Source organism: Leptodactylus fuscus, chromosome 5, assembly GCF_031893055.1.
Source record: "Leptodactylus fuscus isolate aLepFus1 chromosome 5, aLepFus1.hap2, whole genome shotgun sequence".
Classification (NCBI taxonomy): domain Eukaryota; kingdom Metazoa; phylum Chordata; class Amphibia; order Anura; family Leptodactylidae; genus Leptodactylus; species Leptodactylus fuscus.
The window spans coordinates 93,778,744-93,798,825 of record NC_134269.1 but is presented as its reverse complement, the minus strand read 5'-3'; the positions used below and the strand labels follow the sequence as shown (position 1 = coordinate 93,798,825).

The 20,082-nt window shown below is 40.0% G+C and overlaps 2 protein-coding genes across 5 annotated transcripts in view; one reads left to right on the top strand and one right to left on the bottom strand.

Moving 5' to 3' along the window:
- The first annotated feature begins 1,021 nt into the window (after positions 1-1,021).
- NR2E3 (nuclear receptor subfamily 2 group E member 3) lies at positions 1,022-12,832 on the top strand. Its single transcript, XM_075273716.1, has 8 exons — positions 1,022-1,460; positions 2,929-3,079; positions 3,170-3,273; positions 3,379-3,627; positions 4,943-5,124; positions 6,739-6,979; positions 8,426-8,531; positions 12,586-12,832. The coding sequence occupies exons 1-8, from the start codon at positions 1,406-1,408 to the stop codon at positions 12,716-12,718; spliced, it is 1,221 nt and encodes a 406-aa protein (XP_075129817.1). The 5' UTR covers positions 1,022-1,405; the 3' UTR covers positions 12,719-12,832.
- A 5,470-nt stretch (positions 12,833-18,302) lies between these two features.
- The window catches only part of MYO9A (myosin IXA), a 102,661-nt gene continuing 100,881 nt past the window's right edge, over positions 18,303-20,082 (bottom strand). For all 4 annotated transcript variants that reach the window (XM_075273650.1, XM_075273651.1, XM_075273653.1 and 1 more), the window contains one exon: positions 18,303-19,176. In XM_075273650.1, the coding sequence (XP_075129751.1) occupies positions 18,767-19,176 (410 nt within the window). In that variant the 3' untranslated portion in view covers positions 18,303-18,766. The remainder of the gene's footprint in view (positions 19,177-20,082) is intronic.

Here is a 20,082-nt window from a genome sequence, read left to right as displayed (position 1 = left end):
TGATGGCTCATCCAGCTGTATTGGCGTTATCCAGGTGGTTAAACCATTGTACAACTACCTTTTACCTCATGTCCCTGCATTATTTTGCACCTTAATAGTAGGACATACATGTAATACATTATTATTAATAATAATAATAATAATATAATCAGTTTAAATATTGCCTTCCATATAATAACATTTGATTCTCGGCTTTCTACTTGGACTTTTCATTGAGATGACAGAGAGGTCACCCAAGGCTAATAAGACCCCTCAGTCACTATGCCCTCCTTCTAGACTAACCATCTGCCACATGATTCCTGAGCTTTGGGCATATTTCTCAGTTAATTGTCTTGTGTATTTTCTGCTTGCTCTATAAATTCTAGATAAATGGATTATTGAGGGATTTTTTTTCTAATTACCAGAATTTTGTCTGACTTCACAGCTGCCACTTTTCTGAAAAGAATAATTTCAAGTAACCAAAAAGCTATAACATATTGTTTTAACCTTCTCAGTGTACTAGGTTCGAGGTTATTTTGCAGTTACACAGTTAAATATAATAATCCTTATCATAGTATTTCTTTTGAGTTTTCTGTCCATTCTTAAGCCTTGCAATGTTAAAAGCAGGAGCCTAATTTAAAATAAAAAGCCATTTAGTTGCCAGTTAATGGAAGGGATGTTTTCTGCTAAAGTGCCCACTACCTAACAGGGGTAAGAGGGGTCAATGGTGTGACTCTTCCTGTTTGTACTGCCCTGTCTGAGTGGTAAATAAAACACATGTACATCTTATTTTATATACTTATTGTTGTTCATTCAGTTACGTTTAACTAAATTATTATATTAAAGTAGAACACAAAATGTGAAAAAAATTACTTCTAATGTCTTTCAAAAGGAATGAGTTTCTGAAGCCACAGTCATCCAATAAAAGTGCCATCTGCCAGGTCCATGTTATTTTCCAGTATATCTGATCTTTGCTGGATGTCAAAAATTTTAGAGTGAGGTTTAAAATTCACTGAATACCCAATATCCAATAACTAGAATGTAGACGTCTTCATGGGGTAGAGATGATGGCTCCACCTTCTCTTAGATGGTAAAAATTAAGAGGATGACGAGGCATCTGCTTACACAGCGTTAAGAACTAATCTCTAGGCCCTAAGAAAACTCCTGAAGAGAGCCAAGGAACAAGAGAAACATAAACCTCTCCGTCCTTATTGCATCTGTCCTGCAGCATCATCTTCTCCATCTACTTCTTTGATCTTGTGTTTTGTGTCACAGCAAGAGATGAGTTATCCCATATACCTTACTGCTTAACAAAGAGAAGGGAATTCAGAAGTCAGAGTCTGTTCACACCTTTGGAGCTGAAAGGAGCTTACATCCCGATAAGAGGAGAATCATCTAAGGAACCATTCTAGAAAGTTAAGGTGAAATGAGTTCACCCACAGGCTCTGTGCTTAGTACCAGTGCAGAAGACAGTCAGTCAGGTAAGAACCGATTGTTCACTTTCCATACCCAGCACCATAGATTTTATCTGAAGCAAAAGAATGAATATGGTTTAACCTTCTGAACCATTGTGATCAGTATCATTGTAGTCTTGTTCAATAATCAGCTACAAGGAAATTATAATAAATAATAACAACAATGTATATGGTGCTTGAAAGCAGAATTTGCTTTTCTTTTTTTTTTTTTTTATAGAAAACAGAAATGTTTTGTGGCAGTTTTTTACGTAGTTTTTGAGCCAAACTTTTCTTTCCCATTCCTTCTGAATTCACTCTTGACTTCATCTTCATTTCTAGCTTATAGTTTAAAGACACACATTGCCAGAAAGGAGAAGTTTTGTTTGTTTTTTTGTTGCAAATCTTGGGGTTTTTAAGAGCCAAAGCAAGGAGTGGATTTTGCAGAAGGGAGAAGTAGAAGAGCTTGCCTTATATTTCCCATTCTTTTTTAAGCCATTCCACAAAATCTACAACAAACAATGCAGCTTTTCTGCAATATGAGTCCTCCGTCAGCATGAAAGCACAGACAAAAACAGTACTTGTACCTCCAACTATAAGGCCTTATTCACACAGTGCAGACTTTTTACTTGGCCATCTACATCTGGCTTTGAGGAATGGCCTTAGACCTCTCCTGTGCAATGAAATCATGCAAGGATTAGTTTATGATTAGTTTATTTTTCATTTTGTATTATTTTTCTATAACTTTAGATGGAGTTTTTCAGCATGATCTAAACTAAACACATGGTTTGAATTTATCATCACTGGTATTTTCTAGACTATTTTTGATAACTTTCTGAGGATTTGCCTGATTTTTGACACCCTCGCACACCTCCATATTTAGAAAGTAGTAGATATTTTACATTTGTTTTGCGAGTAGCATTTTTATTTCCCACCACAAGAAGTGTAGGAGATTTGCAGCCATATTACTATGGAGATCTTAGCACATTCCAGTTGCACCTTTTGTTATTGTGATCTGATGTTTCAAGTGCTACTCTAGGCATTCCCTCAGATTCAAGTACAATGAGACTCTTAGGAAAATAGTTTCATATTTGTATGGGATCACAATAAAAAGTAATAGTGGAGTCTGTATGAACTGCCCTATGTGTTTCATTGGTAACTGATGGTTGTGCTGACAAGCTCCCTTTAAAGTATGTTCAAATATGGCAGATTTGTGGCAGAAATGTCTAAGGCTGCTAGGATTATCTTAATGTGGTTTTCCTAAATCCATGTTCTCGCTGGCAAAACAACTCTATTCCAATTAATGGAACTGATTTCTAGTTGCAGAAAAGTCTTCAACAAATCTATGTGTAAGCGCACTTCTATACATCTTTAGTTTCTGACTATGCTATGAAAAGTTTGCTAGGATCTTCCTTTTTTTTTATGCGTCTTCTAGTGCAAAATACAGTGCCTTAGGCTTTATTTTAAAAAGGGTCCTTATTTCTTATGTTTCTTGTAGTTCCTAGTCCTGCACCCGGACCTGCACCCAGTCCAGCACTTCTGTGCAGAGTCTGTGGTGACAGCAGCAGTGGAAAACACTATGGCATCTTTGCTTGCAATGGTTGCAGTGGATTCTTCAAGAGAAGTGTTCGCCGAAAACTTATTTACAGGTAGGTTGCAGTCATTGATCAAAGACAAGTTTAGTAAAATTCCATAGTAATGACTATATGATTCATGGCCGAATTTCTGCTTTTTGCTAGATGTCAGGCTGGAACAGGAATGTGTCCCGTAGACAAAGCACACAGAAATCAGTGCCAGGCTTGTAGGCTAAAGAAATGTCTTCAGACTGGTATGAATAAAGATGGTAAGTGCTCTGCATTCTATATATTATGCATTGGTTGAAAGTGCAGACATAATTTGTCATTGCTATTGTTGCCTCCTGACTATTCTATTGATCTTTAATTTGTAGCAGTTCAGAATGAGCGTCAGCCTCGCAGTACAGCTCAGATCCGCTTAGACAGTATTGACCTGGACACTGACAGCCGTTCTGAGCACTTAGCTACAACTCGCGAGCCTCCTCCACCTTGTCCACAAGGAAACAACCTACGGACCCCTGTTCCAAATTCAGTATCAGGAAATCTAAGTCCACCCCACAATCACAGATTTATGGCCAGCCTGATGACAGCAGAAACGTGCGCCAAACTTGAACCAGAAGAAGGTAAGACTGTGAGATAAGGAAAATTTAGTGCTAATAGGAAAACAAGGTGTAAATTGACCAGGGTACACATACAGGTCTGGTGCCCACCAACATTTACTGGTGTGGGAGATGCCACCCCGATGTTCATGCCAAATATCCCTGTGGCAGCATAATCATATGCGGTCACAGGAATCTCAGAGAAAATCCATACTTATTATGTCTAGTGTCATTTCCTTAGATTTCTTTGGACATTCTGTTTCCCTATCATCTTCATTTGCTGCATACTACCATGATCTTTCTGCAGGGTTTGCAACACAAAACATCTTAGGTTCCTCATGTTTCTATCCTTCTCTTTTTCCTGCTGCTATCACTAATACTGTGCACCAAATACTGTAATAGTTTCCATAGTGCCCCCAAAACTTAAATTCCCATAGCAGCTCTCCATACAGTATAGTGTCCTGTAATGGCCTCTCCACACAGTATAATTTCTGATGGTGGTCCTCCACACAGTGCAAAGTCCCAAAGTGACCTTCCACACAGTGTAATGTCCCATAGTGGCCCTATACATAGTATAATGTACCATAGCGGCCCCTTTACAAAGTATAGTGGCCTTAATGGGCCCTCCATACAATATAATCCCCCCTACTTCTCTTCAGACCCCAGTATGACAAGCGGAGGCTCAGGAGAGGTGAGTAAATACAGCAGTCTTACTCACCACTCCCAATAGTAGCAGTTCCGGTTCGAAATGTGTTTGATACGAAAGAAAACTAATCTTGTGAACACTAATACTCAACACTAATGCTCTCCTCACTCCCATTCCTGTCACCCTCTGCAATGTAATACAAGCCTTCAGCCTGCACTGTTGCTGCCTGATGACATCATCATGCCACTGATCTTGCTTACTCATTCGCTACAGGCTTAGAGTGCCCCATAGCTTATTAGAAAGATTACAGGGCAGCAGGAGCAGTAGACACTCATGCCCCATCATAGTAATTCACTGTATTGGCATATACTGATACCCTTGATTATAATCGGGGGGGAGGGGGGAATAGACAATTACTTGCTATTGAGCTTCTTTGAAGCCTTGGGCTCTGGGACATAACCCAATTTGCCCTGATTATAATCCTCCCCTGTGATGGAAGCATTACGAAGTTTCACACAGACAGATTATGGGAGCACCTTTGCACATGTGGAAAGGACCATAATAGCTCTATATCTGTAGGACAGTTTATTTCTGTACAGATTGACTGCATGAATTAAATAATAAACTATCATGAACTGCTATACAGCCCTAAAACATGCTTATCTTCTTGCTCTCCCTTATCCTTTCTTCTAGCCGATGAGAATATTGATGTTACAAGTAATGAGCCCGAACGTACGCCTAGTGACTTTCAAATGTCTGCATTCATCACTTCCAGTCCAGAGGGGGTGTATGAAACTTCTGCTAGACTTCTCTTCATGGCAGTGAAATGGGCCAAGAACCTCCCAGTCTTCTCTAATCTTCCATTTAGGGATCAAGTAAGTCGCAGGTTCATCTGCTACAGCCATTGTCCCTTTGCATGAACACCTCATTTCATTGCGCATGTACAGTAAAGCAAAGTGTAACTTTCTTGGCTTCAGCATTGCCATGTACACGAACCCTGAACCACTGGAGATGAATCCAAGATTGCTCTCTGGCCCATTAAATGTTGTTAATGACTAGGACTGAGATTGCCAGGTCTGGGGTCCTAAACTCCATCTCGAGAATCATAATCATTTTTGTAGCTTAAGTTAATTGAATTGTTTTGCGCGATACATTGCTTTATTTATCCTGCTCTGTTTGACGGATACTCCTAAATCTCTCTCCTCAGTTTTTACATATACTCTTCTCTCCCTCTGTCTGCATACTGCTTTCCATTTTTGAGTCCTTTTAAGGGGTATTACTGTTTCTTAAGCAGTGTTGCTATTATCCATGTATGTAAATGCAGAAATAACCGTGCAACAAGCAGGAACTCCATGTTGAAATGGGCTGAAAACCAGGATGTGGAGAGGAGACAGGAGGGCAGCTGAAATCCTGAGATGAGAAAACCCCATTAAGCTAAAGCCCCACGTAACAGGCTGCAGCAAAAAAAGCACTGCAGGAAAAACTGCCCTGGCAATGTATTGCAGTTTTTCCCACATCGCTTTACACATTCACATTCTGCTTCCTTTATCCCTATAGGGAAACTGACAGCATTTCCGTAGGTATAATTGACATGCTGTGATTTCCAAAAATGCAAAGGTTTTGGAATTTGCATGTCACCTGTGTGTATTTTCCCGCAATGTGTGGATGTTTAAAAAAACATACATGTTGGAGGATATATAGGCTTTGATAACAAATATAAAACAATTTTTTTTTGCCTCTGTTTGGGTACTAGTTCGGAAAAATGTATTCTATTATTCCATTTGTCCATCTGTGACTGGTCCATTTTTATTTTTTTTTAAAGCATAATGGACTATGTATAATAGGTACGATTGGAATGTGTATTCATCCCTCCATTTTTATACTTCCTCATTTATACTGCACAAGGCTTCAATTTACATAAGCTACCAGTATAGATAGGATCCTTGAGTTGGGACAACCGACCCCCTTTGATTATAGAACATTATTACATGGAGGCTGCACCAAGCAGTATTCCTACAGTGTGCCAAATCTTCTTTCCCTGTGCAGTGCTTACACACTCGCTGCATCTGTAGCTTCAGTAGAGGGATACACCAGTAAACTGACCTGCATTGTCATGTCATGAAGTCTGGTTGCTATCAGAGATGCAAATAGATACCTCCTAGTCCTATTGGTCTGCATAGATAAAACACAAGTGTGTTACAAGTGTAGGACTTTTCCACATGCATACAGACTCACCTGGCCATAGGATAAGCAAAAGTGGTGGATGACAATATACACTCACTGTGCTACATATTGATGCAGTGTTCATGGAATTTGTGATTGGGAATCATTTATCTATATAGTGGACCCTCAGAAAGAACTATGCTGGTGGTCCCTAGGCACCCCAGTCTAATAATGGGTATATATTAATAAGAAACCCAACAATGTAGTTTTCATTTCAAACCTTACTTAACATGATTGCTTGAAATATCATCATCATCTTTCTGTAGGTTATTCTCCTGGAGGAAGCATGGAGTGAGCTGTTCTTGCTGTGTGCTATCCAATGGTCAATGCCTCTTGAGAGCTGTCCATTATTGTCAGTGCCTGACCTCTCTTCCAATTCTCATGGGAAAGCTATCCCTGCCAGCGTGGATGTTCGAATCCTTCAAGAAACAATCAGCCGATTTAAGTCACTCAATGTTGACCCAACAGAATTTGCTTGCATGAAGGCAGTGCTCCTCTTTAAACCAGGTAAGCATTTTCTTAGAGACCTATGTATGGAATAGAAGAAATACCTGGTGCAGCAGGGAAATTGAATATTAGCTTCTTGGTTCCCTCACATTTTACTGCTGATCTTTTGGGGTCTTGGCATTATCATCAGCTTATTTTTATATATGTTTTCTTCAAATGCCTTGAAACTATTAAGGTGCACGGCCGGTGTTAGGGGAGAGAGGAGCAAACATCCATGGTACCTGTCTTCAGAGGGGCCCCAGGATCTGCAGCATCAGACATTTTGTCTGGTGTCCCAGATTGGGGGGAGCCTTGATTACAACTGTATTAGTGTGCTATGCACATCAATACTGTTGAAATCTATGGCAGAGCAGGGAGCTGTAAAGTCCTTGCTCTGACATAGATGACTGCATAAGAGACGGGGCACGGTGATGTCACTGCATCACACCTCTTGTGCTGCACCCTGCTCAATAGCAGGGAAAGACTTCCACATCAGGACTCTTCGGGGGATTGCGGTAAAGTGGGTAAAAGTTTATTAAAGGGGTTGTCCCATCACAAGGATCCTATCTATACTGCTTGTTAATGTGGATGTAAGACTTTTCCTAAATACATTGCTTCAGCAAAACTGCTTTGTTTGTCCACTATCTTACTTTATTCAATTCATTGTGGCCACAGCCCTGACTTAGCTGCTCATGAGTCAAGTGATATATCTGCCTGCTCTCAGGGGGGAGGGGCTAAGTGCAGGGGAGCGAGCCTGTGTTTCTAGCTATTCCTGTGTCTACACCACGTGATCTAGCTTCCTGCTATCAGATAGGGGAGAGGAGCTGCTTTCATTTCTTCTGTTCTCCCAGTTATCAGGCTAGCTAATTCAGTTGTGTTCATTATGGCAGAAACAGGCAGTCTCTGTATGTAACACAGAATGGAGTTGCTGCTGCCTGTACTTCATAGTCCAATATGGGTGGGCGGAGCTACACACGAATTTGGGGGCGGAGCTAAACGGCAGGTTGCATGTGAAACCCTGCCCACCAAATGATGCAAGAAACCAGGAAGAAAGAAGATTTTACAGCAGTAAAGACTGCTGAGTATGCGAGCTGGGAATACCCCTTTAATTTCTAAAAAATAAAAGGGTGCTATTACTGATAAGGAGGGCAAATATTTATGAACAGGGATTAGTTTTAATAAGTCAAGTGTAAACTTTATTTATTAATAGTTCCTCCTCATAAATATCCCTCCCCTTTATATATAATAGTTCCCCTAGCCTTATTATGGCTGGAGGGAACTATGATATAAAAAGGGGGGAGGTTGGTTATATGGAGGAACTATTAATATTATAATAATAAAAATAATATGTCCTCCTTTATATACATTTATATTATGTATACTTAGAGGATTCCATCAATTTACGTTTGTTAATTATGTAAATAATGTAATAAACATGAAATATTATACTATATAACTATATTATAGAGACAAGAGGATTAAAAGACCCTGAACAAGTAGAAAATCTGCAAGATCAATCTCAGATGATGTTGGCTCAACATACAAGAAGTCACTATCCCAACCAGCCTGTTAGGTAAATGAAGAAGTTTGGATGTTTGTGAGTTTGGATGTTTGTTCCTCAATCACGCTAAAACGCCTGGACGGATTTGCGTGCAATTTTCCACAAACATAGTTTTCCCTTAGGATTGAGTCATAGGCTACTTTTGGTGCCACTAAACAACATGGCTTCCTAGCAGGAGACTCACAAAAGCAGGACTCCTAGCCCTAGCTATAGACTCACACACACTGCCTGGAATTTCCTGCCTCAACCTGCCTGCACACTCCTTACTGTCACCTCAGGAGTAGCCCTCACTCTACTCACTCACATTTACATATAGCTTTCCACTATATAACACATCACATTGTCTGTATCACTACATACACAATATAACACATCACATTGTCTGTATCACTACATACACAATACAACACATCACATTGTCTGTATCACTACATACACAATATAACACTGTCTGTATCACTACATACACAATATAACACATCACATTGTCTGCATCACTACATACACAATATAACACATCACATTGTCTGCATCACTACATACACAATACAACACATCACATTGTCTGTATCACTACATACACAATACAACACATCACATTGTCTGTATCACTACATACACAATACAACACATCACGTTGTCTGTATCACTACATACACAATACAACACATCACATTGTCTGCATCACTACATACATAATATAACACAGCACATTGTCTGTATCACTACATACACAATATAACACAGCACATTGTCTGTATCACTACATACACAATATAACACATCACATTGTCTGTATCACTACATACACAATACAACACATCACATTGTATCACTACATACACAATACAACACATCACGTTGTCTGTATCACTACATACACAATACAACACATCACATTGTCTGCATCACTACATACATAATATAACACAGCACATTGTCTGTATCACTACATACACAATATAACACAGCACATTGTCTGTATCACTACATACACAATATAACACATCACATTGTCTGTATCACTACATACACAATACAACACATCACGTTGTCTGTATCACTACATACACAATACAACACATCACGTTGTCTGTATCACTACATACACAATACAACACATCACGTTGTCTGTATCACTACATACACAATACAACACATCACGTTGTCTGTATCACTACATACACAATACAACACATCACATTGTCTGCATCACTACATACATAATATAACACAGCACATTGTCTGTATCACTACATACACAATATAACACAGCACATTGTCTGTATCACTACATACACAATATAACACATCACATTGTCTGTATCACTACATACACAATACAACACATCACATTGTCTGTATCACTACATACACAATACAACACATCACGTTGTCTGTATCACTACATACACAATACAACACATCACATTGTCTGCATCACTACATACATAATATAACACAGCACATTGTCTGTATCACTACATACACAATATAACACAGCACATTGTCTGTATCACTACATACACAATATAACACATCACATTGTCTGTATCACTACATACACAATATAACACATATTGTGTATGTAGAGATACAGACAATGTGATAACACATCACATTGTCTGCATCACTACATACACAATATAACACATCACATTGTCTGCATCACTACATACACAATATAACATTGTCTGAATCACTACATACACAATATAACATTGTCTGTATCACTACATACACAATATAACACATCACATTGTCTGTATCACTACATACACAATATAACACATCACATTGTCTGTATCACTACATACACAATATAACACATCACATTTGCTATCCCACCAAACTTTTTAAAGTACTTTTACAGTTTCACACGTCTGTGTCCGCCCAATTCTCAAATCACTGCAGACGAAGTCGCGGGTAAAAGCTAGTTCATAATAAATGCAAAAAAGGCATTGCAAAACAGATTTGTACACGGTAAAAGTTTGTCCAGGCGTTCTTTTTTTTTTTTAATGCTTGGACAATCGGGAAGGTGAAAAAAAAAATCACGCCTGTCCGTGATGATCTGGTGTTCTCCCGGTACTTCTGTTCCAGTGGCTTTTTATGGGTCTCTTCCTCACTTCCGCTGATTGGCCTCAGTGGTCACACCACCACTGAGGTCAATCAGTGGCCTCAGGAAGAGACCCGTGATGTCACAGGTAGCGACATCGATTGCATGTCCTTTGCTATGGTTGGTCCCAGCGGTCACATGTGGCTGGGGCTTCCACCACACATCAGCATGGAACTGAGAAGACCAGACTCCCTGTCTCTGGCCTATTTTAAACTTAAATGGGTTGGCCATTTTTCCCTGGACAACCCCTTTTGGTTATGTCTACACATGCTAAAGGCTTTAAAATTCACACTGTAGTCAACATACACAAAATAAAAATGTCCACAGGGTACACTGCGTTCCAAATGATTATGCAAATGATATTTTTCAGCGATCTTCCTAAATGGTCGATGCAAATGACAGTCAGTATAATGTTCAACTCTTCAACCATTAAGTATAAATCAAATTTTATATAATTTAATCATAAAATTTAAATTCTAAATCGACTGTTTCAATTTATTATGCACAACAGAGTTTCTAAATATTTTATAGGTTGTAAGGAACTAAAAATGGTCATTTGTTGAATTGCAACATTAAGAGATATCATTTACTGACCTCAAAAGCTATTTCAATCACAAACATATTTTCCTCTCGTGAGCACTGTTTAGGTTTATGCACAACTGAAATCCTCTGGAGCAGTGGTGTAACTACCGGGGTAGCAACGGTAGCGGCTGCCACAGGGCCCAGAACATTAGGGGCCTGGCGACAGCCGCTACCACTGTGTTTTTCCCCCGTTACCGGCTAGAGCAGGGGTAGGGAACGTGCGGCTCTCCAGCTGTTGTAAAACTACAATTCCCAGCATGCATACTTGCTCTGCTGTTCTTGGAACTTCCATGGAAGTGAATGGAGCATATTGGGAGTTGTAGTTTCACAGCAACTGGAGAGCCGAAGGTTCCCTACCGTGGGGCTAGAGTTACTCCAGCTGGTAACAGGCCCTATTTACTTACCGATCCTGGTAGGGGCCGGGATCGGTAATTGATGCCACAGGCCCCACAAACATCATTATTATACTCGGAAGGGTCTTTTCAAACCCATGAGTATAATGATTGGAGGTCCAGGAAAGGTAAGAGAACATAAAAAACCGTGTTACTTAAATCTCCGGGCAGGTTCGGGCCTACTTCTGGACGCTTCCTGACGTCACATGACCCGGGACACAGGTCCCGGGTCATGTGACGTCCCAGACGTCATTAAAGAAGGCTGATGCCACTGAGGACTGCAGCGGAGCGGGAGATAGGTAAGTAACATTGCCCCACTATGGGGCATAATACTGTGTGCAGGGATGCGTTTTTTATAAAATAAAAAAAAAAAAAACGCGCGGAAAAAAATGCGCGTTTTTTTGCTTCCCATTCACTTCTATTGCTTTCTTCAGGCGGAAAACGCCTGAAGAAAGGTCATGTCGCTTCTTTTTTCGCCTAGCGGAAATAAAACGCTAGAGTAAAAAAAACCGCTAGCCCTCTACATGGACCACCATTGTATGGAGGCGGATTTTGAGGCGAAATCCGCTGTCAAAATCCGCCTCCTTGTCCCCATGTGAACTAGCCCTTAGCTTTATGTAGGTTTCCTTTAATTGGGCTCACTTCTTATCACAGAGACACAATACCAGCCATGGTATCCGGTCTGAATAATAATTTAAAATGTGTTGTATACATGAGATGTTAAAATCTACAGTGCTAGTGCTAGTATTATGCCGTGGATCACAGAATCGGCAGCTAATATGCAATGTATAGCTGTAGTCTAGGGACGAGTTTTAACATTTAGTTACATATAGCACTGCTTAACTCTTATGACATGTCAGTTTTGTGGCCTGGATATTTTACCCATAATTCACTAGAGAGAGGATCTGCTGTATTTTCAATACCTCATTCATTCTCACCTATAGAAATCTAACTCCAGTTTCTTCTTCTCCATCAGGTTTGGAAAACTCCTCCTCCTATCTCCATCTCTTCGATTTATCTCCTCTGAACGTATTGAGCTTCTGTTTTTCCATCGTACTATTGGGAACACCCCTATGGAAAAACTCCTCTGCGACATGTTTAAAAACTGAATATGTGATAATCCACGTGTTGGAAAATAAAGGACTGCTAATATAGTATTGTGCCGCAAGGGCATTGCTGATCATTACTGGACAGGAGAGATTACAGGAGTATGACCCCCAGTGTCACTGCAACACACAAGGCAAAGGCTGTGACCCCTACACCCTATTCTCTGCATCTAAAACAGTGTTTTCTACACCTACACAAAGGCCATTTAGGAGAGACACTCAGTCTGCATCATCTCGTAATAAGTGATCTACGTGCTATATATACACATATGTATAGTATGGAACTTGGGTTACTACTTATGACAGCTTAGTGATAACGCTGTAGTTGAATCGTTCCTTAAGATATACTCTGAAGTGAAAATGTCCCAGATGTTGTTACTGTTTTCACACTTGGAGGGGAGAGGAGCGGGAGTAATTGGTATTAGTACATAGGACTGAGATAGTGACATGTGCTTCACAGTCCAAACCTTATCCATATGTGTCTTATCTTACAATCTGTGAATTTTCATGGCATTAGGCTTGAATTTGTGTATTTGTTTTACAGCTTGTATTAAAAAAATTGTTTTAACACATTTATGTATTGTTACTTGTCAATGAAATGTGAGTGTTTGATAGCTGCTGAAAGGAGAGACTAAGGCTTGGTTCACATCTGCATTCGATAATTCGTTCAAGGAGTCCGCATGAGGAACACCCCTCCCGAACAGATTACCGAACACATTGGCAAGCGGTGAGCAGTGAACGCACATTGACCCCATACACTATAATGGCATCCGTGTGTTTTCCGCGGACCCCATTATAGTCTATGGGGTCCGTGTGCTTTCACTGCTCACCACTTGCGTTTGGTAATCTGTTCGGGGGGTCCCCATGCAGACTCCCCAAACGTAGATGTAAACCGGGCCTTATCTGGAAAAAAAATTTGTGCTTGGCTATTCAAAACACAAAAAATGATTTGGCTCAGTGTCTAAATCACTTTTATACCACTGTCTTGTTCATTGCATGGGCATAAACATAATGGATCACATTTATAAAGACTGGTCCTCATAACCCTGGAGTCGGCGGAGGGTGCGCCCCATTTATGATGAGGGGCATGCCTCCTTATAAATAATGCTAACACCCAGCTGAGCTGTGTGCCTGAAAGGGAAATGTATGTCAACTCATAGCCTTTTTTTTTTACTGTGTTTGTGCAACTTTATTACAGATTTTTATGGCGTTCACTGTACAGTCATCTGTATCCTATGGGTTTTAACCCCTTAAAAAAAAACAAAAAAAACTGAAAACAAAACTATTTTTCTTTTTTTTTTGCAGAGCCACATGCACTTTTTACTTATACCAATTTAGGGAATGTCTATTGTGTTGATTGCTTTTTAACCATTTTTTTGCGTGGAAAAACAGTTTGCCTTTTTTTTGCCTACTACACCGTTCAACACATGAGAAAAATATTTTTCTAAGTTTAGGTTTATAGGGTTTTCAGACACAGGGATACCTAATGTGTATGTGTTTTACATTAATTTTATTAGTTTTAGGGCTAGTTCACACGGGGACATGGACGCTGATTTTGACAGCAGATTTTGCGGCCAAATCAGCGTCCATACAATGTCCACACTATGTGAACTGCTCCCGCCGAGACCATCGCGGTCGCGGCTTTGACCTCCGCTGTCGGCTCAAATGAATGAGCCGACATGGAGGACGCTGCGGCTGGACGGAAGCCGCGGCTCATCGCGAGCGGCTTCCGCCCGAAAGATAGGTCATGTCGCTTCTTTTTCTGCTAGCGAGCTAGCAGAAAAAAAAAAGCGAGCAGTTCACATAGGGATACATTGTATGGACGCTGATTTGGCCGCGAAATCCGCTGTCAAAATCAGCGTCCATGTCCCCGTGTGAACTAGCCCTTATATGTGTTCTCTATGTTTGTTTTTTTACTGTAATTATTAAACCACTTTGGGTCTTGAACCCCATGGGACCTGATCACTAAAATGCAATGCATTATAATGCTAACACATTGCAAAATAGCGGCATTTGTATTGCAGGCCACATAGGGCAGTCTGTAATAGAAATGAATGCCAGACGAGACTGGGTGTAGTCAATAGGCTCCCAGCTGTCATGGCAATAGATTGCCAGAACAAGATCTAGGGGCTGGCAATCTATGGGAAAATAACAGCAACCATGCGCCGGCCATAAAAATGGTGTTGGTGTTTGCGCACTGATTGCGAGCATTAGCGCCGGGTCTCAGGTCTTAAAAGTATAATACAGTTGAGACTCGCCAGCTATGGTGGCCATTCAGCTCCTGAGCGGCCACCATATTTAAACACCCAACTTTTGCTACAGCAGATATTGGGAAAAGGAATCCGTTTCCTTCTCCACTTATTAGGCAGCTCGAACACACAACTCTATGAAGAGGGGAGGAGGAGGCTGTTAAATGATTTATTGCCTTACACTCTTCATAGCCTAATATGCAAAAGGTAATGCAGCTTTATAGATATATACCAAAAAAATATTTCATAAATAAGATATTATATTCATCTGTACTATTCATTAATATTGACCAAAATTGTTTTATAATTGAAGGTGCATGACTATTTATAGTCCCCGCTTCTGTACAACTCACACAATGCAGTTCTTCACTAAAGCCAGATGGAGTACACCTCGGCTTCAGTCCTCCTGCCCCATACCTCCAGAACTTGTGCAGTGAAACTGGGTTGTACGTCCTCGTATTCACTGAAGAACTGCGCAGGCACTGGGAGCCCCAGAGATCAGTTAGATTCATCTAACTTACGGTAAGTATAAAGATTCCTTTTTTTTTTTTTTATTGTAGGCATCCTGGCAGGCCTAGTAACACTGTTCTCACTTCTCACTGTCAGCAGTTTTAACAGGTCAAAATCACTGAAAAAAAACTTCTTTTAATACCAAGCCCTGATCAAGTATACCAAAAAAATTGCAGACAAAACGGCCTGAAAAATTAGTCAGTTTGCAAAGAAAACCCACAAGTAACTTCTAAAATACAGGCAAAGGGCCCCTTCACACGGAGTTTACGCTCCGTGTATTCTGTATACGCTCCGTGTATTCTGTACATTTTACACGTGTAAAAATACACGTGTACAATGTAGTTAGCCATTGAGTTCAATGGCATGTTCGTATAACGCGCGTCTGTTTGCGCACGTCTTTTTGCGCACGTGCAAAAAGACGTGCATTATACGAACATTCCATTGAACTCAATGGCTAGCTACATTGTACACGTGTAAAATAAACAGAATACACGGAGCGTAAACTCCGTGTGAAGGGGCCCTAAAATACACAGTGGGGCAGCTCTTTCAGTATGGACAAAAAAAAAATAAATCGTGGCATTAACAACAAATTCATTGCTGCACCAATAACACAAATAGGCACAATATGCCAAACAGCACCTAGTGAAACCCCATACCATAATTTGGAGGAAAGCTGAAAACAAAACTGAACTTTATGGTCACAGCCATAAATACAGTCATTAAGGGAGACAACAGAGCCTATGAAGAGATGGAGATGCAGGATTCTCTGCTGTTTTAAAGGGGTCTGTGTTACAGTGGCAGAAGGAATTTCGTCTACTATGACGGCAGGATGAAGGCCGCATTTTATCAGAAAATATGGGCGGCTAATTTCAGTAATATGCGTATGGGGCACAGACTTACAGGGGTTTTCCCGGAATAGACCAAAAATTATTTTTTTTTCCTTACAGTACCTGCCACAGTACATATCTGCATTCTCTAGTAAGATGCCAGCGCTCATTTTGCCTCAAAGTTCCTTGAATGCAGAGATTTTCTATGGTCTAGGACTTGCCAGAATCTAAGTCATGATTTCCTTATTGTGTCAGGCAGGGACACTACATGCACAAAAAGGTAACCCAGTCACAAGAAGGAAATCATGGCTGGGCTCTGACAAGTGCCAGACCATGGGAAGCTCCTACATTCCATTGGCAACCTAAAATTAGACTTCAAGGCTGAGGCACCATTTTGCGGAAACACAGCTTTTTTTTTTTTTTTTTTTTGCTGTGATTTTTATTTAATTTTTTTTTTTTAGGCCAAAGCCATGAATGAGAAATATATAGGAAGCTCTTATACGTCTCCCTCCTTCTCAATCCACTCCTGGCTTTGGCTCAAAAAACAGCAGCACAATCTAACACAAAAACGTTGTTTACTTATGTTCATAGAAATTCTGGTTAATGAATTAGCTATAGATAGTCAGACAATAAAGCTTCTTTGTCAGCCATTTAAGAGTCAGAGTTGGTTCAGGAGTCAGGCTGTAGAAAAATAAAGTCTGAAGCTCTATTTACACGAACTGTGCAAAACGGACATTTTTCATGGCCATTAGCATCCATTTTCACAGATCCCTCAGCTGTGAGTGTTGAAAACGGGCAAACATAGCACGTGTTCGTATAAACAGAGCATAAGTCAGAGTCGGAGTTTTGGCCTACCAACTCCACAGCTCTGATAGGCAGCTTTACTACATGACAAAATATAGAACATTTTTGTAATTGTTGCATTAACAATGGCTTGCAGCCTTTCGTAAAAGGTGGTAATACACTATTAAGAATGATTATTAACTAGAGGTAGAAAAACCTTAGATCAGGAGCATTTTATTAATTCCTTTAATGATATGGATTGTTTATTTATTGATCTATGATGATGCTTACTGTAAAACCAGTGAAATGAGCAAATATGTTGTGTTCTGATCACTCATTTTTTCTTATACATATATAAGAAGTAAAGATTTATATTTACAAGCACTCCTGAAGATCTAAAACTTACATGGGTTCTTGTACGCCCATTTCAGGATTTTCAACCAAAATAAATTTCAAGACTTAACATTCTGCAGCTTTTGTTCTTTTAATAAGCTCTGGGTTTGTTTGCAATGTAATGGATCGTACAGCTGAAAATTTACACAGATTGTACTGAATACATATGATAGCACAGTCTCCCATTGTACCCTGCACCCCTCTGGCATCCCCCAGATGCAGGGCATTTACATTCAGTATGGAAGTGTCTGCCCTTTCTAAGGCTCAGCAGGCTTATGTCATGGTAAAATCTGCAGCCAGAAGGGTAGTGTGTGAAGATGAAGCTGCTCAGTTTCTGATCCACATAAATCATCTTCTGTATAAAAGAAGGTTTCTCTTGAATCAACCAGAACTCAAAGCAGAATATCCACTTTTCTGAAAATGTCATCTCTCGAGCCCATGCGCTGTGGATTCCACAAAACAAAGGGAATGTACTCACTCGAGAGGGGCGTTATATATATGCATGTATGTGTGTATACATATATATATATATGTATATATATATATATGTGTATATATATATATGTGTATATATATATATATATATATATATATATATGTGTATATATATATATATATATATATATATGTGTATATATATATATATATATATGTGTATATATATATATATATATATGTGTGTGTATATATATATATATATATATATATATGTGTATATATATATATATATATATATATATATATATATATATGTATATATATATATATATATATATATATATATATATATATACACATATATACACACACACACACTGTTCTATCCCGTCAGTGTGGGTTCTGACCAATGTCCCAGGAGTGTAGGTGAAAAGAGCAGAAGAGGGATGATGTACCCCACGGACAAGTTGAGCCATGCAGAACATGAGGCTTCAACCTTACAAAGCTTTGTTTAACCACAGTGCAGATGCTGCTTTAAATTAAAGGGAATGGTTTATTTATATTGGGCTTAGAAACCACAAATAAAATTAATAATATTAATATAATAATATTTATAATAAAAGCCTCTCTCTTTCTGTTGATCAGTTTTTGTTGGTAAAGGAAGTGTTAAACAATCCTGTGATGGGCTAGCTGGGTAAGGCTTCTGTTAAACATGGCCCGGCTGGTCCTTGATATGTGTTGGCAGCGCATGCCAAATGGTTGCTCCTGGGTGCACAAGGGGCACCGGAATAAAGCTATGTGGGAGGGCACAGCTCTTGGCAAGAATGAACAAGGGAAACAATATTCCACTTTCAAACCATAAATTCATTGTTCCCAAACAAGACAACAGATTGTGAGCTGCCATCTGATCCCAGAATCCTTTGCTCCCCACTTTCTGGAGGATCTCTTGGCTTCTGGGGAGATTGTTTGACATTCTTTAATTTCTGGCGTCCTTTCTCAGGATTAAAAGTTCCACGGCTTGTGAAGTGTACAGGGGCTCCAGAATCCTGAGAGTCTGCTGACGAAGGTTCCCGGTAAAAGGGGGATTTAGAGTGTAAGTGAAACCTCTTTCTTCCCAGGTGGGGTAAGCAAGATGAAGCAGTAGGAGAGGAAAGGTTACGGTCTCCGTTGTCTGTGTTGTCATTTTCTCTCTTGACCGGTCTTCTAACTCTTCCTGCTTCTGTTCGTGGACCTCGCATTGAAGTCAGAACTAGAGCTCTGTCTGCAAGATATAAAAGAAGAAGTTTTAGAAAAAGCCAAATCAAAATCAGCCCATGGCCTAAGAGCAAATAATATAAGAGTTCTGGAGAGAGAGGATATGTTCACACAGCGGAATTGGAAGAGGAACTTGAGGCAGACTTATACCTGAAACTCCTCTTCTATTTCCACAACAAAGGTAATCCGGTGAGTGGTTTGCGCTGCAAAATCCTCAGCAAGATCAAGCAGGACACTAAGAGTAAGTTCAGACTGAGTTTTTTGGACCAAAACCTGAAGCGGAGGCCGCCTCATGTTTCGGTCCAAAAGACGGGTCACCGAGACTGAAAGCCGGTGCACCGAACCAGCATCCAGCCGCACACTCCGCTCCGGATTAGGCCCAATGAATGGGCCTATCCCTGAGGAGGGAATGTCTTCAGGCCGAATCACGAGGCGAAACAGCCTGAAGAATGAGCATCTCACTTCTGTTTCCGGGAGCCGGCACAAGCTGGCTCCCAGAAAAAGCTCCTGAGCAGCTCCCATTGAATTCAATGGGAGCCATCTTTTTGGTCAGGATTTTGAGGTAAATACGGCCTCAAAATCCTGACCAAAAAACCCCGTGTGAGCTTACCCTTACAATTTCAGCCTCCTGCTTTGATCTCTGCCTCCCTCTTCTTTTTCTCTCTACAGAGATCTCCTCAGAATCTCCATGAGCCTAGTCTAAGACCTCCAGAAAGTTATCTCTGCTTGCCCTGAAAGCTTGTTGAAGATAGTCCAAATTTCTTGTTGGACATTTGACATAGAGGAAGATGAAAATTCTTCTTCAACTTTCTGTTAATCTTCTCATAGACACACAAGCAAAGGCAATCAAAAAATTCCGGACTAGAAATCTAAGACCTAATACACATGACAATGACTAATGGCCATTAACAAA